This window comes from Nomascus leucogenys, chromosome 15, assembly GCF_006542625.1.
Source record: "Nomascus leucogenys isolate Asia chromosome 15, Asia_NLE_v1, whole genome shotgun sequence".
NCBI classification, from domain to species: domain Eukaryota; kingdom Metazoa; phylum Chordata; class Mammalia; order Primates; family Hylobatidae; genus Nomascus; species Nomascus leucogenys.
The window spans coordinates 59,129,529-59,154,376 of NC_044395.1; the positions used below are offsets into that span (position 1 = coordinate 59,129,529).

The window sequence follows — 24,848 nt, forward strand, 5'->3', positions numbered from 1 at the left end:
GCTGAGGCAGGATAATCATTTGAACCTGCGAGACAGAGGTTGCAGTGAGCCCAGATTGCACCACTGCGCTCCAGCCTGGGCGACAGAGCAAGACTCCATCTCAAAAAAAAACCCCCCAAAAAACAACAAAAAACCAGTTTGGAAGGTTGTAACACAAACATCAGAGACAAGGATTACCATGGAAGGAAGACTAGACAGGGAAGGAGAGGAAACAGGTACGGAGGCATGGAGGATGGCAGTCAAAAGGCACTTTAGTCTTTGAATTTTTTACAGAGAACATATCACGTATTGTGTAATTAAAAAGGAATTATTTTTTAAAGAATCATCAGGCATGGAACTATCAGAAGATGGCTTCAAAAAACAAGTTACTATTTATTGACATTTGAAGGGGAGATGACAATCATGCATGTCGAAGAAGAGGTATAACCGGGAGATCCAGCTAGTCCACTGCCAAGAGTCAGAGGACAGCACGGATTTGGTGAAATTACCACGGCCAGAGGCTAAGTCTCAAATCTGGCAATTTTAGGCACTAAAGTTTCTCAATATTCCTAAAGGGAATAAAATTATCTGTGACAGAAGAATACTAGTTAAAAACCACATAACACCAATGTAGAAGCTGGAAGGTCTATTTATTAATTTAGAGTGGAAGCTAGCTTTCTAGTAACCGGAATATTTGTCTTCCCTCTCCAGAGAACCCATTTTAATGAGCACGTAAGCAAAGAAAAAGGAGTGTTATCATACCATGATGAGCTCTGATAAAATATCATTGTCAGGAGTTGAAAATACCTCTCTAGGCCGGACGTGGTGGCTCACGCCTGTAATCCCAGCACTTTGGGAGGCTGAGGTGGGTGGATCACAAGGTCAGGAGTTCAAGACCAGCTTGGCCAAGATGGTGAAACCCCATCTCTACTAAAAGTATAAAAATTACAGCGTGCCTGTAATCCCAGCTACTTGGGGGGCTGAGGCAGGGGAATCGCTTGAACCTGGGGGGCGGAGGTTGCAGCGAGCCGAGATCGTGCCACTGCACTCCAGCCTGGGTGACAGAGCGAGACTCCGTCTCAAAAAAATAAACAAATAAACAAAAAAGAAAAAAAGAAAATACCTCTCTAATGACACGCCTGCTTGTTTTCCCCAAATTCAATCTCTACTCCTGGACATTACGGGGCAAATAATTTCAAAGTTTGCATCTCCAAACTCCACTTTTCATTTCTGGTTTGTATTCTGTTGATATGCTAATGTTACTAACTAAGCTAGCTAGCTAGCTGTTTTCTTTTCTTTTCTTTTTTTGAGAGATTCTCACTCTGTCACCCAGGCTGGAGTGCAGTGGTATAATGTCAGCTCATTGCAACCTCCACCTCCCGGGTTCAAGCGATTCTCATGCCTCAGCTTCCTGAGTAGCTGAGACTACAGGCGTGAGCCACCATGCCCAGCTAATTTTTGTATTTTAAGTAGAGACTGGGTTTTGCCATTTTGGCCAGACTGGTCTCGAACTCCTGGCCTCAAGCAATCCGCCCACCTCGGCCTCCCAAAGTGCTGGGATTACAGACATGAGCCACTGTGCCTGGCCTGTTTTCAAATTAGTTGTTATTCTTACAGACCTGGAAGAATGACATTAGACTGTTCTCAGATGTTGTGGGGAACACCTAGGGATTTGTACCAAAATCTTTACTTATTTGCAATGGACAAATTTCATTATAAAAGTTACAACTTACATTTTCCTGAATTTATCCCAAAAGAAGTTGTGAGCAATAAAACTGATCAAATTATATGCAAAAATGATCAAATTATACTGGAAGCCTGTTGGAAATATAGAGGGAAATAATAATAATAAATAAAAATTATTTCCCAAGCACTTCGTGTATGGCAGGTACTATGCTACAAACTTGAATTATTATTCTTCATACTAGTCTTATGAAATAGTATTCTTCATTTTAGAGATGAGGAAAGTGAGGCCCAAAATAAGTATTCAGCCTAAGGGCACAGTCTTTTTTTTTTTTTTTTTTTAATCGAAACAAGATCTCACTCTTTCACCCAGGCTGGAATGCGGTGATGAAATCATGGCTCAATACAACCTCAAACTTCAGGGCTCAAGCAATCTTACTGTCTCAGCCTCTTAAGTAGCTAAGACTACAGGCATGCACCACCATACCTGGCTAATTTTAAAATTTTTTTGTAGAGACAGGGTCTTGCTATGTTGCCCAGACTGGTCTCAAACTGCTGGTCTCATGCAGTCCTCCTGTCTTGACCTCCCGGTCCTGGGATTACAGACATGAGCCACCGTACCTGGCCTTAACCATTATATATATATATATATAATTTTTTTTTTAATTGAGACATAGTCTCGCTCTGTTGCCCAGGCTGGAGTGCACTGGTGTGATATCAGCTCGCTGCAACCTCTGCCTCCCAGGTTCAAGCAATTCTACTGCCTCAGCCTCCCAAGTAGCTGGGATTACAGTCACCCGCCACCATGCCAGGCTCATTTTTGTATTTTTAGGAGAGATGGGGCTTTACCATGTTGGCATTGAATTGGTTAAAGAATAGTAGAGTAATGAGGATAATGAATAGGCTGTGGGTGGTCATGTTGATTCAGATTATGAATCAACGGGCTGGTCTTGAACTCCTGAACTCAGGTGATCCGCCCGCCTCCGTCTCCCAAAGTGCTGGGATTATAGGCATAAACCACTACACCCGGCCTTAACCACTATATTATACTGGCATAACAAAATAAATTTTGGACCTTTGAAGGTGTTTTTCATTTGTAAATTAATAGCAGATCCTATTTAAAAAGAACATATGTTCCCTTCTTTTTTTTTTTTTGACACTGAGTCTTGCTCTGTTGCTCAGGCTGAAGTGCAGTGGCATGATCTTGGCTCACAGCAACCTCCACCTCCAGGGCTCAGGGGATCCTCCCACCTCCACCTCCCGGGTTCAAGGGATTCTCCTGCCTCAGCCTCCCAAGTAGCTGGGATTACAGGTGCACACCATCACGCCCAGCTAATTTTGTATTTTTAGTAGAGACAGGGTTTCTCCATGTTGGTCAGGCTGGTCTCGAACTCCCGACCTCAGGTGATCCGCCTGCCTCTGCCTCCCAAACTGCTGGGATTACAGACGTGAGCCATCCCACCCGGCCATATTATTTCTTCCTGTACAGTTTTTTAGAGTAAACAGAATATTTGCTAGTTTGTTCATTTATTCTAAAAATACTGTTTACTTTGTACCAGGTCCTATGCTAAGATCTTGATATATGTTATGACAAATAAAACAAATGTGGTCTACAGACTCAAAGCTTATCATCTGGTAGAGGAAAACAGGCATGTGTCAGAAAACAATATAATTTAAAATTCTATGAAAGAAATGAGCAGTATGCGGTAATAAAGACAACTGACATGTGTAAAATAACAGATGTTTTTCTTTTTTTTTTTCTTTTTTTGAGATGGAGTTTTGCTCTTGTTGCCCAGGCTGGAGTGCAATGGCGCGACCTCAGCTCACTGCAGCCTCCACCTCCCAGGTTCAAGCGATTCTCCTGTCTCTGCCTCCTGAGTAGCTGGGATTACAGGCATGTGCAAGCATGCCCAGCTAATTTTGTATTTTTAGTAGAGGTGGGGTTTCTCCATGTTGGTCAGGCTGGTCTCAAACTCCTGACCTCAAGTGATCCACCCACTTCGGCCTCCCAAAGTGCTGGGATTACAGGCGTGAGCCACCACACCCGGCCCAGGTGTTTTTCAATATTTATGCATAAAAATGAATGCAGCTCTCTCTCAAACTGTTCATTGAACTAAATTCTTCCAGAACCCAAAGTAAGGAAGATTTGCTTGAAATCTGATTAACAGTTTATAGCTCTAATATGTTAATAAATCACACAGCTTTTTTTTTTTTTTTTACACTATTAGGGGAGCCAGTTAATACACGATACATGGTAATGACATAACTGGGGCTCCATGTGCCCATCAAAATTTGGGGTGCTAAATCAATAAATACACAGACACTTGGTCACTGGCTATCCTAGGAGCCTGTGGCTATGTTGCTGGACGCTTATGTTCTGTAATCCTAAAATACATAAGTTATTTTGATGTACCTTGTATTGGTGACTTCTCAGTGCCCTCGAAATGCAAGTGATTAAAGAAATCTCTCAATATGCACCTTTGTCAAATCTGTACTTGTAGTATCTTAGAAGCTTAAAAAAGACATAATAACTTGTAATGATGCCTGACTTAGCCAACTGTCCCAAGACAGTCCTATTTGTAACAACTCTGTTCCAAAGTTATGGCTTAGAGCCATAGAAAATAAAAGGGAGAGATGGGACTTAGTGCAGCATTTCCCAAAGTATGTTCTCTTCTGCTATGCACTCCTAGACAAGAGGATCTCGTAAGTTTGAAAAACTGTGCTCCAAATCCTCCTCTTGGAGTTTCACAATACTTAGAAGCACAGTAAAGGCTCTATGAAGTCTTAAAATTAGAAAACCTGTTTAATCCAGTGTCTGCCAAATTTATTTGGCAACAACATCATTTTGTAACTTAAAAATTGTATAAATTGTGGGGAAATATATATATACCACAAAGTATGCCATTTTAGCCATTTTTAAGTGTATAAGTCATTGGTGTTACATTCACCATGCTGTTTCACCAGCAGCACCATTTCCAAAGGTTTTCATAACATAAACTTTGTACCCATTAAACAGTAAGTCCTCCTTCCTTCCTACAGTCCCCGGTAACTCTATTCTACTTTCTGTCTCTATGAAGTTGCTTATTCTAGATATTCTGTATATGTAGAGCCATACAGTATTTGTCTTTTTGTGTCTGGCTTATTTTGCTTAGCATATTGTTTTTGAGGTTCATTCATGTTGTAGTATACATCATAACTTCATTCCTTTTTATGGCTGAATATATTCAATTGTGTATAGTTTTGTAACTTTTGAGGAGCACACTGTGGAAATGCTGATAGTGAATCCATATGAGCTTTAGTGCCAGTTGGAACCATGGTTCTAACACAGTCTAGTTATGTAAGCTTAAATAGATCATTTCACTTTTCTGGGCCTCACTTACTTTACTAAAATGGGAAGAATGTATTCATCGATGGGTTGTTTTTTTTTTTTTTTGAGATGGGGTCTCACTCTCTCGCTCTGTCTCCCAGGCTGGAGTGCAATGACTCGATCTCGGCTCACTGCAAGCTCTGCCTCCCAGGTTCATGCCATTCTCCTGCCTCAGCCTCCGAGTAGCTGGGACTACAGGCACCTGCCACCACGCCCGGCTAATTTTTTTGTATTTTTTAGTAGAGACGGGGTTTCACCGTGTTAGCCAGGATGGTCTCAATCACCTGACCTCGTGATCCGCCCACCTCGGCCTCCCAAAGTGCTGGGATTACAGGCGTGAGCCACCGCGCCCAGCCGATGGGTTGTTGTAAGAATTAATTAAGATAACTCTCATAAATTTCCTTGCAAAATGCTTGGCTTGTAACAGCTGACAACTGAATAGTCTTATCTCCCTTATATTGGCAGAAAACAAAGGGAAGATCATACTGCATCATAAATTTCTGTAACTAGTAGTAATCAACAATTGTCTATTTTGTTCTACCCATGCAAACAGACTCTAGCACTGTCCAATACTGTACCCACTAGCTACTGCACAATTTGACAACTGACCACTTGAAATGTGGCTACTTTGAATCTAATTTCAGTTAATTTAAGCGTAAACAGCCACATGCAGCTAGTGGCTACTGAATTGCACAGTGCAGGTCTAGACTCCTAAAGCAGTGCTTCTTTACCTTGGTTTCAAAATGGGATCACCTGTGAAGCTTTAAAATACACCTCTGCCTAGGCCCCTTGCCAGAGCAATTGGATTTTAATCTGTGGGCCCAGAACAAGGATGTTTAAAGAGCTCCCCAGGTGATTTTAATACAGACAGAACCACTGCTCTAGTGATCCCTTTATACTCTCCCTTTCCCCCATCAATTAGTACCCTCATTTCAAGAAAAAAAGGGCAGTGTTTTTGATCTGTTGATATTTTATAGATTACTTCTAATAACTTTCCTTATATCTATGACTGGATCTATAACTCCAAGTATTATCTGTGTCTCTTCTCTCAAATTTTTTGTCACTGATAAAATAGGGAATGGCTAATATATACAGTATTATCTATGGAATCGTAAATATGTATTAAAAGTAGACAGAAAGAATATCAACTTCAGGCTAATCAAGAGAGGGAAGAGGAACACAGGTATTGAAAAATCCAACTGTAGTTAATGTTCTATTGATGTAAAAATTCTTTTTTAAGTTTTTACTGCTTTTAATTGTAGAAATAAAGAGCTAAACCATGGCATAACTCTTTTTGCAGCGACAATTCTGTTCATATACAGGGGATGTTTCTGCTTTAGCTAAAATCTAAAACTTCAATAAATAAGCAACTACTCACCAATCCCTCAAATATGCCTGTACCTGTCATTGTTTTTTTCTTTTTCTTTTTTTTTTCTTTTGAGACAGACAGGGTCTCTATAACCCAGGCTGGAGTGCAGTGGCACTATCACAGCTCACCACAGCCTCAACCTCCTGGACTCCGGTGATCCTCCCACCTTAGCCTCCCAAGTAGTTGGGACTACAAGTACACACCAGCACGCCCGGCTAATTTTTGTATTTTTTGTAGAGATGGGATTTCTCTATGTTGCCCAGACTAGTCTCGAACTCCTGGGCTCAAGCGATCCACCCGCCTTGGCCTCCCAAAGTGTTGGGATGACAGGTGTGAGCCACTGCGCCCGGCCCCCTTCACTCTCCTATACCATTTATTTCCATTTATGTCTGCTTAAAAAGTGGTACCAGACCTAAAGAAGGGGAAATTGATTGGGAAGGCTTGCTTTCTTTCTTTTTTTGAAACAGTCTCACTGTTGTCGCCCGGGCTGGAGTACAATGGCATGATCTCGGCTCACTGCAACCTCCGCCTCCCGGGTTCCAGCAATTCTCCCGCCTCAGATTCCCGAGTAGCTCAGATTACAGGCGCCCACCACCACGCCCGGCTAAATTTTTTTTGTATTTTTAGTAGAGACGGGGTTTCACCATGTTGGCGAGGCTGGTCTCAAAACTCCTGACCTCAGGTGATCCACCCACCTCGGTCTCCCAAAGTGCTGGGATTACAGGCGTGAGCCACCGCGCCCAGTTGAAGGCTTTCATTTTTACCCTAGAAGGTCAAGTACATGTTTAGCAGTCCTTATCTTGAAGTTTGCTTCTAGTCATGGTTTCACTTTTAATGGGCAGAAGATAACTATTACCACAAATTTCCTTTGTTATTTCTGCCTCCACAGTCTTTTATAATTTAGATGTAGTCCCAATAAAGATATTCTGTTGTAATCATTTAAAATGACACATTTCATCATTAAATACTTGTGTTTTGGATTTCCTCCTCCCACTTAGGACTAGATTGCCCACTGCATCTGAGATCTGTTAAAGTAAACAAATGGTTTAAAAGAAATCCACAGATTTCTCAAGAGTTATATTTTAAAAAGCATCTTTAATTTGAAGCAAGTTATAATTTAAACACATTTTCTTAATAGGTCACTTAAAAGTTCATGTATAACTCAAAATGAATTATTAAGGAAATAAGAAATTTCATAACTCAAAATGAATTATTAAGGAAATAAGAAATGACTTTACGTCATTTATAGGACTAAAATGGAACTACAAAATTTCTACCCTCCGCTCTTATACTAACCAATCATGTGCCTTGTGCTTTAAATCGAAAAGAACTTTGTAAAGCCAGGATCATTTTTCAGTAAGAGTATCCGAAACGATCTATACCACCTTGGCATGAAGAAAGAGGCAGTTAATAAGTTATCTTTCCTTTCTACCATTAAAACAATCCCTTTGTAGGATATCTGAACCCTTGGCAATATCTCACTATCTCAGTTTCAGCACAGAGGTGGCTCCTTTCTGTGGGTGTTCAAAGAAGCACTGCATGAAGGTCTGTATGTGTCGGCCCTACCGGTTAAGAACGGGCTGCAAAATGGTTAGAATAACGGGGATACCAGCATTTACATCATAGCGGGATAGAGGGTTTCAAATGTATTTTAGTAAAGAACTTACAGCCTCATGTCATAGAGGCTCTGGAAGTGCCAAGTATTTGGTGAGAATGACAAACCTGCATAGACCAAAAAGGTGATGAGTGCAGCCAGCAGGTGGATACGAAGCTTGGTTCGGACCTCCTGGAAGTGCAGCAGAGCGCTGTGGAAGAGAAAGGAGCAGACGGCCTCTGTGATGACCGCTTTGAGCAAGTCGACTTGGATGGGATTCTTGCAAGCGAAGCTCCTCTCGCTGATGTGATACTGGGTCAGACCCAAGCTCCACAAGGCGCTTGTGCAGTACCTGCTGCACAGGGCACTAACCAGCTGAGCCAATAGCCTCACCACACCCGTCTCGGGGGACATGCCCCCCAGCATCATCTGCATCATCACGCCGCACGGGTTGCTGGACGTGCCCACCAGAGTCAGGCCATGCACAAGCGAGAAGAAGTAGACAAGCGTCAGCGTCCAGGTGGGGTGCGTAGGGTGCTGTTCGCTCAGCAGTTGCAGCTCGTGGGTGCAGCAGCAGAGCTGGAAGGTGGCTAGAAATTCCAGGACGAAGGCGTGGGCCACCGGCCTGTGCAGCTGCTGCCGGGCGACCACGCGGGCCAGCCCCATGAGCAGCACCACCGACAGCATCAGTCCCAGCGAGGTGCAGGTGTCCTGCAGCTCGGGCCGGAGCCCCAGCAGCGGCGACATGGCTCCGTCGCCGCCAGAGCGGGTTGCGGGCTCCGGCTCTGGATAGGATGCGGTCTCCAGGCCCGAGTCCGAAGTCCGCAGCCCCTCCCCTCCTCACGCCCCTCGGGGCGGGACGAGCGGGAGGCTTCCGAGCGGCACACTTAGGGAGTCCTCCCCGCCTCCCCGGCTCGGCGCTGGGGTGTTGGAACCAGATCCGGGGAGGCGGGGAGGAGCGGGGAGGCGCGGGGCGGCGAGGGGCGGCGAGGGGAGGTCTGCTAGGGCGCCGACCGAGGGGCCAATGGTCAGCCAAACCCGCCGCGCACTCGCCCTCCGCCGCCTCCCTCAAGGCCTTGTAGGCGGGCGCGGCGGCGGAGGGCAGGACGGGGCGTGGTCGACGCAGCGCTCTTGGTGCCCACTGCGCACGCGTGCTGCGGCCTTTGCGCCCCTGCGGGTGGCGACGTGCGGACCCCGGGGCGGAGAGGAGCGGCGCGGCGGAGCTCGGACGGTTGCTTTGAAGCGAGGACCTTGGAGTTTTTCTTTCCCCGCTCCACACTGTAAAACCGTGGAGCTGGAAAGACCGCTAAAGGCCATCTCACATAGCCACCTCGTTTTTATCAATGGGGCGACTGAAAAATTGAGAGGAGACGCGGCGCAGGGGGCGGGTGAGTTAGTGGGCGTAGACCGGTGCGCAGGGCCTTCTGGAGCCTTGCTTTTCTAAACCTGCCAAAAAACATTTATAAAAATGGTGGTAATATATGCCAGATAAAATTCGCCACTTTAATCAGTTTAGGTGTATATTTCAATGGCATCGATTACCTTAACAGTGTTGTTCAACGGTCGCCTCTTTTTTCCAGAACTTGAGCGGTGATTCTTCAAAGTGTAGCCTAGTTTTAGCATGTGACTGTCTATAACCTTTGGCATGAACTCTTTACGTATAATATGAAATAGTTGTGTCTTACTGTTACATGCACTCTTCCTACCTGAAGAGGAAACAACAGGTAACTGGAGAGGTCTGTTTCCAAGAACTGGGGGTCCTGGCGCACCTCCTCCATCTGCTTTGAAAGCAGGAATACGGCTGCGTGAGGTGGCGCGCGCCTGTGGTCCCAGCACAGAGAGGCTGACCCCAGGAGTTCCAGGCTGCAGTGAGCTGAGATCGCGCCACTGCACCCCTGCCTGGGCCACAGAGTGAGACGCTGTTTTTAGAAACAAAAACAACAAAAACCGGGCGCGGCTGGGCGCGGTGGCTCACGCCTGTAATGCCAGCACTTTGGGAGACCAAGGCGGGCGGATCACCTGAGGTCGGAAGTTCGAGACTAGCCTGACCAACATGAGAAACCCCGTCTCTACTAAAAATACAAAATTAGCCGGGCATGGTGGCGCATGCCTGTCATCCCAGCTACTCGGGAGGATGAGGCAGGAGAATCGCTTGAACCCGGGAGGCAGAGGTTGCGGTGAACCTAGATCGCGCCATTGCACTCCAGCCTGGGCAACAAGAGCGAAACTCTGTCTCAAAAACAACAACAACAAAAACAAAAAACCAATCAAACAAAAACAAAACATGAAAGCCACTTAGTACAGTTCCCAATACGTAGAAAATATTCACTAAGTGGTAGCTTACAGTGGAAACAGCAGGTTTCAGCAGCCAGAGTGCACGGCTCTTGCCACCACATCCCAGTCCCAACAGCTCGTCCCCTGGGGTGGCCCACTGTGGGTGCAGCACTTTGGGAGGCCGAGGAGGGTGGATAACGAGGTCAGGAGTTCAAGACCAGCCTGGCCAACACAGTGAAACCCCGTCTCTACTAGAAATACAAAAATTAGCTGGGCATGGTGGTGCGCACCTGTAGTCCCAGCTGCTCGGGAGGCTGAGGCAAGAGAATCCCTTGAACCCGAGAGATGGAGGTTGCAGTGAGCCAAGACAGCGCCACTGCACTCTAGTTTGAGCAACAGAGTGAGACTTCGTCTCAAAAAAAAAAGATTCTTTCACAAGACACAAACTAGTAGAAAATCAAGACCTTTTCTCTTTCTGTTGATTGCCTGGCCAGAAAGAATTTACAGTAAATTAGAATTATTTATTATTATTATTTAAGACAGAGTCTCGCTGTCTCCCAGGCTGGAGTGTAGTGGCGCGATCTCAGCTCACTCTCCTCCCAGATTCACGCCATTCTCCTGCCTCAGCCTCCCGAGTAGCTGGGACTACAGGCACCTGCCACCGCGCCCGGCTGTTTTTTTATTTTTTATTTTTAGTAGAGATGGCGTTTCACTGTGCTAGCCAGGATGGTCTTGATCTCCTGACCTCGTGATCTGCCCGCCTTGGCCTCCCAAAGTGCTGGGATTACAGGCTGTGAGCCACCGCGCCCGGCAATTAGAATTATTTTTAAGTCACTGCTGTTTAAAGAAGTTGCCTTTAAATCAATCCTATGAATGTAACCCTTTCAGTCCTCCCCTAGACTAGAAGTCACTTGAGGATTAATGTGAGTGTATTTTATTTACTGCTCTGCTGATAATTCACTTTTACCTGGAGGAGTCATGGAGAAAACCAGTGTTTTGGACTTTGGTAAGAAATTTTAGTATCGTCATAATACACATTGTCATTAAAAGGACTTTGGACATTGTTTTAATTAAAGAACAAGGGCAAAATTAACATAATTAATTGCTACTGATTGGATATTTTACATCAAATCAACCTTCCTATTTTCAGAAGCAAGAAATCACTAATTAAAATCTCTTGAGAGTGACATCATGGACGAAGACCTCTGTTAGCTTTGGTAAAACAGCAGTAAAAACAGTCCTCGCTCTTGAATTAGCATAGAAGAGGGAACAGAAAACAAAATTAAAATATAGTGTAAAAGTACAATGGTAAAAGAAGAGAGGCCTGGGCATAGGGAGGGGCCCCCACTCAGACTTAAGGAAAGGCTCCTTGGAGGAAGTATCATCCTAGCTGAAACCTGAAGAATAAATAGGAGTTAAGGGGTGAAGAGAAGAGGGAGAAAGAAGAGAGGCAGAGGCACTGCATTTTGCAAACAGAGAAAGCCTAGAGGAGTCCCCATGGTCTAGGCTGGAGTATGAAGGGGGAAGTAGCAAGAGATCAAGGTTAAAAGAAATAATGCCTGAAAAAGATTTAGTACATGGCCCAGCACATAGTAGTGCTTAATAAGGTTTAATATATAAAAATGGAGGTAAAATAGATGATAGTTCAATAATCATGGATTTTGCACTGAAGCTTCAGACAAGACAAAGAGAAATGAAGAAAAAAAAAAAAAACCCCCGCCAAAATTCAGAATTGCATTTCATTAACATCTGTGAGGAGATAAAACATTTAAGAGCTTCTGTGCCAGGCGCGGTGGCTCACGCCTGTAATCCCAGCACTTTGGGAGACCGAGGTGGGTGGATTACCTGAGGTCAGGAGTTCGAGACCAGCCTGGCCAACATGGTGAAACCCCGTCTCTACTAAAAATACAAAAATTAGCCAGGCGTGTTGGCACATGCCTGTTGTCCCAGCTGCTCGGGAGGCTGAGGCAAGAGAATTGCTTGAACCCAGGAGGTGGAGGTTGCAGTGAGCCAAGATTGTGCCACTAAACTCCAGTCTGGGCAACATGGTGAGACTCCATCTCAAAAAAAAAAAAAAAAAAAAAAAAAGCTTCTGAAGCCATGTCCTTTGGCTTGACGTTTACGTGGGAAGAAACATGGGAAGAATTTAAGTAATTGCATTTTAAAAATATTTTATTTTGAAATAATCTGAGGTTTTCAGAAAAGTTGCAAGTATAGTACAAAAATTTTTTTTCCTGAACCATTTGAAAATTAATTGTTGATATTATGACCAATTACTCAGAACATTTTAGGGTGTATTTTCTTAAACAACTGTGTCCTACATAGCCATAATAAGACTATCAAAATCAGGAAATTAACATTGTTACTACCATCTACTCCTCAGATCCCATTCAAGTTTTGCCAGTTGTCCCAACATTGTACTTCTTGGCAAAAGGATCCAATTCAGAATTGCACATTGCATTTAGTGTCATGTCTCATGAGTTTCCTTCAATCTAGAAAAGTTCCCCAGCTCTTCCTTGACTTTCATCACCTGGACAATTTTGAGGTTACAGATCAATTATTTTGTAAAATCTCCTTGAATTTGAGTTTGCCTAATGTTTCCTAGATACTAGTTTCAGGTTGTGTCTTTTTTTTTTTTTTTTTTTTTTTGAGACAGAGTCTCACTGTGTTGCCCAGGCTGGAGTGCAGGGGCGTGATCGTGGCTCAATGCAGCCTCACAGGGTATGCATCTTTAGCAGGAATATCACAGAAGTGATGCCATATTTTTCTCATTGTGTTTTATCAGATGTGTACTCCAAAAATCTGAGACATGTCTCAGTTAATTTAGAAAGTTTATTTCACCAAGGTTGAGGATGCATGCCTATGACACAGCCTCAGAAAGTCCTGATGACATTTACCCGAGGTGGTCACAGCACAATTTGGTTTTATACATTTTAGGAAGTCATGAGACATCAATCAATATATGTAAGAAGAACATTGGTTCAGTCTGGAAAGGCATGACATCTTGAAGCAGGAAGGGGGCTTCCAGTTCATAGGTACGTAAGAGAAAAATGGTTGCATTGTTTTAAGTTTCTGATTAGCCTCCTCAAAAGAGGCAGTCAGATATGTTTTTATCTCAGTGAGCAGAGGGGTGACTTTGAATAGAATGGGAGGCAGATTTGCCCTAAGCAGTTTCCAGCTTGACTTTTCCCTTTAGCTTAGTGATTTTGGGGGGCATAAGGTATTTTCCTTTCACATATCCCACTTTTCTTTTTAAAAATCTTTTGGAAAAAGCATTTTAGAAGAAAATGAGTTTGTAGTCTCAGGTTTTGTCTGATCTGTCATGGCTAGGATGGTTTATTCCTAGACAAGTAGGTCCTGAGTTATTAGGAAAGTTCATTTTTAGAAGGTTGTGAAGTCTCATGTCCTATGAAAAGAAAACGGGGAGCAAGGGAGAAAAACAACAAACAAAAGAACAATCCTGTAAAATCGTTATAGGCTGGATTACTCTGAAGTCCATACATCAGTAGGCAAGTATGAAAGTGGCTTATGTATGTAAATAGGTTGCTGTTATTTTCTTCTGAAGTTTAAGTTGTCTGGCTTCAGTTTGCAGGGCTTTAAGAAAGCACAGCTAGCCGGGCATGGTGGTGCACACCTGTAATCCCAGCTACTCGGGAGGCTGAGGCAGAAGAATTGTTTCAATCTAGGAGGTGGAGGTTGCAGTGAGCTGAGATTGCCCCACTGCACTCCAGTCTGGGTGACAGAGCAGGACTCTATCTGAAAAAAATAAAAATAAATAAGAAAGCACAACTTAGTCCAGACATGGTGGCTCACCCCTATAATCCCAGAATTTTGGGAGGCCGAGGTGGGTGGATCACTTGAGGTCAGGAGTTTGAGACCAGCCTGGCCAACATGGTGAAACTCGGTCTCCACTAAAATACAAAAATTAGCTGGGCGTGGTGGCAGGTGCCTATAATTCCAGCTACTCAGGAGGCTGAGACAGGAAAATTGCTTTAACCCAGGAGGCAAAGGTTGCAGTGAGCTGGGATCATGCTACTGCACTCCAGCCTGGGTGACAGAGCAAGACTCTGTCTCAAAAATAACAAAAAGAAAGCACAGCTTAGTTTTCCATGACTTCAAACTAGAAAAAATGGGGGAAAAAAGAAGAAAAATTGAAAACCTTATTTTGAAGACGTGTAGCTAAAAAAAAATTAGAATTCTGTCCAAATGGTACAAAAATAATGAAAACTGAAAAACATTAGGCAAGTCTAGAATCTAACAACAGGTATACTACAGTTTTCAAAACATAATTTTTCTTTCTCCAGTTTCCCATTTTTACTAAAGTCATGGTAGGACTGATATCCTTTATTATACTTGGCCTAATTATTTGTATAGAATGCAGCAAGAATAATTATGTTTAAAATACACTTTTAAATTGGCTTTGATGGAACTTTGTTCTATAGAAGGAATCTTAGATAAGATCTTTTTAAATTTTTTATAATTTCTTTTTTGAGATAGAGTCTCACTCTGACACCCAAGCTAGAGTGCGGTGGCACGATCTTGGGTCACTGCAACTTCTGCCTTCCAGGTTCAAGCTATTCTTCTGCCTCAGCCTCCCAAGTAGCTGGGATTATAGGTGCATGCCACAATGCCCGGCTAATTTTTGTGTTTTCAGTAGAGTCAGGATTTCACCATCTTGGCCAGGCTGGTCTTGAACTCCTGACCTCAAATAATCCACCCGCCTCAGCCTCCCAAAGTGCTGGGATTACAGGTGTGAGTTACTGCACCCGGCTAAGACCTTTATTTAAAGCCCAGCCCAGCCATGGATTTGTGCTATTAAATATCTATAAGTTGGATGATCCTCTGCTCTTGAGGTTCCAAAGTAAACCTGGGGCTCCTGGGCCTGTCAGAAAGTGACATTCTTTACTTACCACAGGTCAGGAACCCTGTACAGGGAAGGTATGAGGCCAGCTTCCCCAAGGGGCTTTATTGGCTCCGTAAGTCGAGTTTGATTCCTTAAAGGAAAGCACACCATTCCAGTCAGAGCCTTGGTAAAATAACTAGTTTCTCCATTTGAGTCCTATTGCAAAATGAAAACAGATTCTTACTATGCTTATGCAAATTACAGTATTGCCATCGGTTAAGCATGCTCAAAAATAATTCCCAAGTTCTGGAGAAATCAGGTAGAGAGAAACAAATGTGCTCCAAATTATAGGAGTATACCAAATTGTTAAAAGCTGTCAATAGCTCAAAAGAAAAGTTTCCTTGCCGGGCGCGGTGGCTCACGCTTTTAATCCCAGCACTTTGGGAGGCCGAGGCGGGTGGATCATGAGGTCAGGAGATCGAGACCACGGTGAAACCCCGTCTCTACTAAAAAATACAAAAAATTAGCCGGGCGTGGTGGCGGGCGCCTGTAGTCCCAGCTACTTGGAGAGGCTGAGGCAGGAGAATGGCGTGAACCCGGGAGGTGGAGCTTGCAGTGAGCCGAGATTGCGCCATTGCACTCCAGCCTGGGCGACAGAGCGAGACTCCATCTCAAAAAAAAAAAAAAAAAAAGAAAAGTTTCCTTGACTCTGAAAAAAAACAAAGAATCAGCAACATTTAAAGCAAAAGTCAAAAAGATTACTTTAGTCTTCTATCAGTTCAGTTTATGCAATTAACTCCTGTTCTGCTTGATATTCTTGAACATTTCAGCTCTCCATGAGAGTCCTGAAAGTTTCTTTTTTCCTCTCTTCTAATGTCACAATTTCCAAAGTTATCAGAAACCTGCATTTAAGAACACCTGTTAGAGTTCTATAGCAGACTATAAAACCACCTCTAAAGAGGGCCAAAACAAGACAACAATTGTCTGTGGATGACAAACAGTTTTAGAGCAGCCGTAGTCAAAGACACAATTGACAAGGACATTTGTTACCTCTGTGGCACACAATAATTTAACATAGGAATTATAATTATTACTGATAAGGTACACTAAGTTATATCACTAGATGTCTCTCACTATGTACACTTAGTCATAATTATAGGAGTTTCCCATAATTTTGGAACACATACCAATAACATATTTATATAAATGTAGCCCAAAGAAAACCAAACACTATTTTATATGTGACAATGATTCCTGTATAATTTTTATACCAGATAAGCCAAATGTGTCATTTTTGGACTTCGGGGAACCTATAAATAATACCTTAAAGGATTAATTAAATCAGAAAAAGACATAATTTATAATTTGATTTTGGAAAGTTTGTCAAATGTCAAAGGTTTAAAACACTTGATATCACAAAATAGGATCACAGGTCATTGTTAAATAAGTTATTCATTTAACCAAAGTGATAATTCAGGGATTTCAAAGAAAGGGTGAAAACCTTCATTCTTTGAGAGAGGATATTTAGTTTTCCAAACAATAAGCCTGACAAAAACAGCACAGGCTGGGTGCAGTGGCTCACACCTGTAATCCCAGCACTGTGGGAGGCCAAGGTGGAGGGGGGGAGTGGATTACTGGAGGTCAGGAGTTCAAGACCAGCCTGACCAATATACTGAAACCCCATCTCTACTAAAAATACAAAAAATTTAATCCCAGCACTTTGGGAGGCTGAGGCGGGTGGATCACAAGGTCAGATCGAGACCATCCTGGCTAACATGGTGAAACCCCGTCTCTACTAAAAAATTAAAAAATTAGCTGGGCCTGTTGGCATGTGCCTGTAGTCCCAGCTACTTGGGAGGCTGAGGCAGGAGAATCACTTGAACCTGGGAGGCGGAGGTTGCAGTGAGCCGAGATCGTGCCATTGCACTCCAGCCTGGTGACAGAGCCAGACTCTGTCTCAAAATAACAAAACAAAGAAAGAAACAAAATTAGCCATGCATGGTGGTGGGTTCCTGTAATCCCAGCTACTCAGGAGGCTGTGGCAGGAGAATCACTTAAACCCAGGAGGCAAAGGTTGCAGTGAGCTAAGATCACACCATTGTGCTCCAGCCTGGGTGACAGACTTCGTCTCAAAAAATAAAAAAAGAACGGCATGAAGCCAGTCAAATTTGTTTTTCAAAATTGTATAAACACTCTATAACATTTTAATCTTGATTGTAAGATATAACTTCAACAAGCGTTTTATAACCTTTACTAAGGAGTTAATGCTTCAAGAAAACCTTGTTAATCTGACACAGTGGCACATATTCTGGTCTTGCATCAATGTGCCTTTGACATTAATGGTTAATTTATGGATGTAATAATCTTAATTAAAAATTTTTAATCTCATTTTTTTCCTAAGCAAACCAAAACAATAGTAATAGCATAGGAATTATTTTGATAAAATGTAAAATTTATTAGGCTAGTTACCACAAGGCAAAAGAAAAGATCTTCTGCAGTGTACAGAAAATTACGTTGGAAGAAAAGATTTCCTTTAGATCTTTAAGAAAATATTGTTAGCATCAGGCCACAACAAACAGAACTTGAGGGAAAAAAAAACGTATATGAGCTGAAAATGAGTTGAAGGCGAGTGTTATAATTTTGCACCTTTTAAAAGGGGAAAGAAAACTGAAAACAGCGTGATGCAATAAAAGTCGAACCTTGGGTTAAAAAAATTAAAATCTCACTCATAGGTGGGAATTGAACAATGAGAACTCATGGACACAAGAAGGGGAACATCACACTCCGGGGACTGTTGTGGGGTGGGGGGAGGGGGGAGGGACAGCATTAGGAGATATACCTAATGCTAAATGACGAGTTAATGGGTGCAGCAAACCAACATGGCACATGGATACATATGTAACAAACCTGCACATTGTGCACATGTACCCTAAAACCTAAAGTATAATAAAAAAAAATTAAAATCTTTATAATTTATTAAGAGGTAATCAATCCCTTAAGGAAATTTTATTGTTGTAATGAATTCTTTAGTGTGTGTGTTTCATTACATCACACCCAATGTCTAGAAGAACCCATTATAATTTTCCTTTAATTATAGACGACTTGATCATATAAAAGTTTTTGATTTTTTTAGGTAAATCCTTTTATTATGACTTATACAGACCATTCATGACATGCTTGTACTTTTTGGTTTGTTCTGAACATCTTTCTTTCTTATACAACCAGTCATTTTATTCTTGGTCTAAATTTACCGTACAAGATTATTTTTCATATAAAATTATTTCCCATTTGGGCATAGTGACTCATGCCTGTAATCTCAGCACTTTGGGAGGTCAAGGCTAGTAGATCACCTCAGGTCAGGAGTTCGAGACCAGCCTGGCCAACATGGCAAAACCCCATCTCTACTTTAAATACAAAAATTAGCCGGGCGTGGTGGCAGGCGCCTATAATCCCAGTTACTCAGGAGGCTGAGGCAGAAGAATCACTTGAACCCTGTGGGAAGAAGGTTGCAGCAAGCCAAGATTGCGCCACTTCACTCTAGCCTGGGAGACAGAGTGAGACTTCATCTCAAAAAAAAAAAAAAAAACAATTTTTTCTCTTTAAGCTTTCTTACCAAAAAATACATCTTTCTTTCTATAATTTTGTTTACACGTCTCTTATTTCCTGGTTCCTTTTACCTTGTTTTATACATGACCTTTAAATAAGCTTTGAATTAGACAAAAATCGTTCACCTTTTTAAAAGCGACACTTTTTTTTAGAAATAACGTTTTCCTACAATATATTATTACTGGAAAATACCAAAATAATGGAATACCTATAATTTAATTTAACTGTAGATTCTAAATTATGACTAGTTTATCTATAAGTATCCTATTACATTTATCTAATTATTTTATTTTAATCACCTAGATTATTTATGAAAACTGTGATAGTCATCATTTAAAGTTATGAAACCGCCATTGCAAAATTATAACTGAGACAGTGAAAAAGATTTGCCCTAAGTGACTCCATCTTGCTTCTAAACTCCAAGCTGTCCTTGTTCATTCCTGGGTATGGGCCAAACTAACTTTGCTAGGAACTTAGTTTATAGTTTAGCTTTGAAATAAAAATGGTAACTGTCTTCCCAAAGGAAACCTCTTACTGCCTGTGGACTAGACTGCCTAACACCACAGGATTAGAAGTTATGGTAATCTGGCCGGGCATGGGCGGCCTGTAATCCCAGCACTTTCGGAGGCCGAGGCGGGCAGATCACCTGAGGTCGGGAGTTTGAGACCAGCCTGACCAACATGGAGAAACCCTGTCTCTACTAAAAATACAAAATTAGCCAGGTGTGGTGGTGCATGTGTGTAAACCCAGCTACTTGGGAGGCTGAGGCAGGAGAATCTCTTGAACATGGGAGGTAGAGGTTGCGGTGAGCCAAGATCATGCCATTGCACTCCAGCCTGGGCAACAAGAGTGAAACTCTGTCTCAAAAAAAAAAAAAGTATGGTAATCTTACTAAATTCAAGATGTAGCTTTTTTATTAAACCAATATCAATGTATTATTTATTAAAGATTACACCGGCAAAGATAATTCTATCTTGGGCTGGTTTTATAGTTTTGTAACCTCTATACCAAATTTTGACACCTTATAGTATCTGGCTGGGATAAGTATAAAATTGCTTGATAAGTAGATGCAAATGAAAATGTATTGCTGGCAAATTCTTAAGACATTTCTAATATTATTTTACCAATAATTTTAAATCCAGCTTATTTATTAAAGATTTTACTTAAGTCCTGTGAACCTGAAAGTTCATTTGACTGGTCTGTTTTCTTTAGTGTCTGATGTAAGCGCTTTTGTTTTTTAAAGCCAATTAATTAGCTCTTTTATATATTTTCAGTAGTGAAATATTGTGTGCACAACATGTAAATACGTAGATGTATTAGGCATGCTGATAGAAGTACATCTTATAGATTCATAAAGACCTTTTTTTTTTTATCTTAGACTTTCAGGTTCTTGATAACCTGTTTCACAACCCTAGGCAGTTGTCAGCTAAATAGCCTTAAATTTGCCTGGTTAAGGAAACAACTCAGGTGAAAATCAAATAACAGAATTGACATCATAAGGTACAGAGAGGAAAAGTCTGGTGTGCTAGAGGGAGATTAAAGATAAATGTCAAGTCAAACATAAAATTATAAAAATCTATCATAGGATTGTATAAGGAGACCAATTTTATTTGGATAGGGACTACCTATCTTTTAACTGGATCTCTGAGCTCTAGGAAGAGCCTGTACCAAATCCTGGGTTTCCAGAAAGGGAGAATTATTATGAGGCTAGACCAAGTGATGTTTTCACACTGCACTGAAAGAGAATTTTTTTTAAACAAAGACGTTTCTCAGTATTGAATACACACTTCCTTAAAAACCTAAGGCTAGCCTCTGTTGCAAATAACTATTTTAGTCAATAAACCATGTAACACAATACAAAAGAAAGCAGTTTAAAAGCTGAGATGAGCTTGTCTGTTTATACTTTTGGCACCTTCTCCACTTTCTTAAAGGAACTCCAGGCTATCATAAACTATTTCAGGTCCCTCCTGCAGCAGAGGGTGCAAGAGAAAGGAGAGACAGCAGAAGGAAATGAAGAAAACAGAATTCAGTCAACTGAGAAGAAAAACCTTGCTCAAAAGAACGACAAGGTCCTAGGAGAGAAAAAAACCATGAAGACCTTTTAAATACAAACACACACACCCATATACACACATATCTTGGATGTTAGGTTTTAATTAAGTTGACTTTAACAAATGAGCTCCTTTAAAAAAAGAAGTTTTTAAATCTCATTACCATATTTCAACTGGGACAAATTGGTGCTATTTCATCTTCTTTTCTTTTTTCGAGATGGAGTCTTGCTCTGTTGCCCAGGCTGGAGTGCAATGGCACGATCTCGGCTCACTGCAACCTCTGCCCCCGGGTTCAAGTGATTCTCCTGCTTCAGCTTCTGGAGTAGGTAGGATTACAGGCATGTGCCACCATGCCCAGCTAATTTTTGTATTTCATTTTCTTTTTCTTTTTTTTTTTTTTTGAGACGGAGTCTTGCTCTGTTGCCCAGGCTGGAGTGCAGTGGTGCAATCTCAGCTCACTACAACCTCTGCCTCCTGGGTTCAAGCAATTCTCCTCCCTCAGCCTCCTGAGTAGCTGGGACTACAGGTGCACACTGCCATGTCCGGCTAATTTTTTGTATTTTAGTAGAGACAGGGTTTCACCATGTTGCCCAGGCTGGTTGCGAACTCCTGAGCTCAGGCAATCCGTCTGCCTCGGCCTCCCAAAGTGCTAGGATTACAGGCGTGAGCCACTGCTGCCACCTTTATTTTTTTGTTTTTTATTTTTTGTTTGTTTCTTTGCTTTTGTTTTTAAAATTGCTGCTATTTCAGAAGTACAACCATTGCTCTTTCAGATTGGCCTGGCTAGCTAAAAGGTGGCCTTGTAAATAAAGCCCGTGTAGTACTCAAAATCAAAAATCTTTCCTCTTTTTTCTTTTTGCTGGCAGTTTTTGTCCCCCACCATACCACCTTTTTGTGTGTGTATGGGAATTTAAGTATTTGAGAGGCCTTCTTCCCCATAATTTGGAACTTTCCTTCAGATTTGATGAAGTCTGATAGAGTTGGTCAAACCTAATGGGACAAAGACCCAAACAACAACAAAAACAGAAACAACAACAATGAAAAACACTTAAACAAAACAAATGATCACAGAACTTACATGATTACTGAACACTTTAATGGTAAGGAGAAATTATGACCATCTGGTTGTTAACTTTAGCCAAGACAAAACCTCAATTCAGCTACTTACCTAGGGATGGGTCTCAGGCTGAAGACTACTCTCTACCGTCCTAGAAGCAGGAAAAAAAAATAGCCTTTTCTGTTGGAAGCAAGCTCAAACTCCGTAAAGGAATTACCTGCCTTCCATTGTCATGGAAGCAGGAAAACTTGCTTTCTTGTTGGAAGAAAGTAAAACTCCAAAAAAAAAAAAAAAAGAGGGAGTTGTACAGCAAAATAAACTTTAGATCTCAACCAAACTTTGGGAGAGCAGGGATTCTCTGGAAGGAGTGCTCCCAGCCCTCAGCAAACGATTCATAAAGTTAGCTTACGCTGATACCAAACACCAGTAAAAGATTTGTCAAAGTTCAAGTGTTCCTTCATGCAGAGTCCCTCTGTGGTTACCAAAATGTTAACCCCCGTAATCTGAGACAAGTCTTAGTTAATTTAGAAAATTTATTTTGCTAATTAACCGGGTGTGGTGGCACAAGCCTGTAATTCCAGCTACTCAGGAGGCTGAGGCACGAGAATTGTTTGAACCTGGAAGGTGGAGGTTGCAGTGAGTCGAGACTGCATCACTGTACTCCAGCCTGGGCGACAGAGCGAGACTCTGTCTCTAAAAAATAAATAAAAATAAAAAATAAAGTTTATTTTGCCACAGTCGAGGATGTGCACCCATGACGCAGTCTCAGGACGACATGTGCCCAGGGTAGTCAGACCATAGCTTGGTTTTATACATTTTAGGGAGAAATGAGACATCAGTTAATATATGTAAGATGAACACTGGTTTGGTCCAGAAAGGCGGGACAACGCAAAGCAGGGAGGGGCTTCCAGGTCATAGGTAGAAAAGAGACAAATGGTTGCATTCTTTTGAGTTTCTGATTAGCCTCTCCGAAGGAGGCAATGAGATATGCATTTATCTCAGTGAGCAGAGGGGTAACTTTGAATAGAATGGGAGGCAGGTTTGCCCTAAGAAGTTCTCAGCTTGACATTTCCTTTTAGATCAGTGATTTGGGCGGGCCAGGGGGAGCTCATACCTATGAACAGAGACATAAAGTAGAAGGATGGCTGTCAAGTGATGAGGGAAGGGAGGAGTGAGGAGTTAGTGTTTAATGGGTACAGAGTTTTAGTTTCACAAGATAAAAAGAGTTCTGTAGATGGATGGTGGTGATGGTTGCATAACAATATAAATGTACCTAATACCACTGAATTCTCCATTTGAAAATGGTTAAAATGGGCCGGGTATGGTGGCTCATGCCTGTAATCTTGTGGGAAACTGAGGAATGGAGAGACCAATATGAGAATACAGGAGGATGTTTATTTTAAGGTATGCACCAGCTGAGTGGATTCATATCCAAAAAGCTGAGCATTAAACAAAGACAGAGCAGGGTTTTTATAAGTGGACTTATAAAAGTAAAACAAAAGCAGTTAATCATATAGTGCGTAACTTGTGGCCTTGCATAGCTGGTGGCCTTGTAGCTGTGTCAAAAGAAAAACAAGAACTGGCTAAATACAGACATTTGTAAAACATAATCATGCTTAAGAAGCCAGAGAAAGGAGTAACCGTAAAGGAATTTGTCTTTCCCTTTTTTTTTCCTTCAACCTTGTTCTGGAGGGGAGGGATGTCTGGAGCCCATTCCTTTGGCCTTGGCTTCTCAAACAGCATTGTCTTATAACTGTCCTTGAAGTGAGCTTGCTAGGCCGAGGAAAACTTGTTCTTTTCTTTTTAACCCTTGCCTTGCCTGTTACTTTTCTTGGAGTGAATAAATGCATATTTATTTTTAAATTTCTGCCTCAGTTTCCCCCCTTTGATGCCTTTTATAAAAGAAGTTTAATAGGAGGCATCACTATTATTTAATTTTACATGAAGAGACAAGTTTTCTTCTGTAGACAAAGGTTGACATTTACATAGAGCCATTAGCTGACTGGTAGTTTGCCTAGCTACTATTGCCTCTATAGTTGATTGAATGTTTCTAACAAGGAGAGGTAAGAGACAAGGGAGTATTAGGCAACTTCCTAGTATGGCCAGAATCAATCTTATTAAAGTCTAGAACCCTCCGAAAAATGAAAAACAGCCTCCAAAGAGAGAATCTGGAGACCACCCTTTCTACGTTTGAACTGGAACATGGGTTAATTTTCTTATTCTTGCAGTTATTTCCATAATTGCCTTTCCATTGTCATTGATTTCCAGGCAGCAATTAGTCAGACTGAATTTTCCACATACTCCTCCTTCCTGGGCTAGGAGGTAGTCTAAAGCTAATCTGTTCTGATAGATAGCATTCCTCATTTTTGTAGCTTGCTGGGTCAGTAAATCTAATGCATTTGATGTTTTACTAGTGATGATCTCAAGCCCTGCCTGTAACCTTATGATACACTTAAGCACGTAAGTAGGAGTACGGTAACTCCATGACCTATCTTCCACCTAGGTAGCTGGCCATTTCCTGCGTCATAAATTGAATAGGTAATCTGACTATAAGTACAAGTTCCTAGGTGAGTCCCTGTATACTCATAATAAGTATGGTATAATAGAGTCCTGGTTATACTGTTTTCTGACCATGTAGTATGTGTACAATGGGGACGCCCTTCTATGGGTGTTTCTTCTAGCATGGTTAAGGGGGGTAACAACAGTAAAACAATGTACAGTATATTCATATCTAGTAAGGACAGAAGAGGTCCTTACTTGGGGGAGGAGGTTGAGCACAGTGACAGAACAATATTAAAACAGTTAATATTACAAGGAAAACTACTAGTTCTAAGATTTCTAACTACATTTACTTGCTTGACGAGTCCTCAAGCTTTGGCCGTGCATAGACTAGTCAGCTTTCAGTGTTTGACTAGAGCAGGGCTTGTTGTTTCCTCAAACTTCAGCCGTGCGTATCAGCCTCTGGAGTGACCAGAACAGGGCGGCCGTCTTCAGCAGCAGTTTGGTCCCGTCTCAGGATCAGCGG

At 41.9% G+C, this 24,848-nt stretch overlaps 1 protein-coding gene and 1 long non-coding RNA gene across 4 annotated transcripts in view; one reads left to right on the forward strand and one right to left on the reverse strand.

Moving 5' to 3' along the window:
* The window catches only part of AQP11 (aquaporin 11), a 35,079-nt gene extending 25,988 nt beyond the window's left edge, over positions 1–9,091 (reverse strand). Inside the window, exon 1 of one of the 2 annotated variants that reach the window (XM_030828895.1) lies at positions 8,121–9,085. In XM_030828895.1, coding sequence (XP_030684755.1) covers positions 8,121–8,739 — 619 coding nt within the window. In that variant the 5' untranslated portion in view covers positions 8,740–9,085. Of the gene's footprint in view, positions 1–8,120 lie in introns of both variants that reach the window. The other variant, XM_003254674.3, reaches the window with a different exon arrangement.
* Positions 9,092–9,180: 89 nt separating this feature from the next.
* The window catches only part of LOC115838576, a 60,405-nt gene continuing 44,737 nt past the window's right edge, over positions 9,181–24,848 (forward strand). For both annotated transcript variants that reach the window (XR_004033594.1, XR_004033595.1), the window contains exons 1-2: positions 9,181–9,380; positions 13,204–13,301. This is a non-coding gene — a long non-coding RNA (uncharacterized LOC115838576). The remainder of the gene's footprint in view (positions 9,381–13,203; positions 13,302–24,848) is intronic.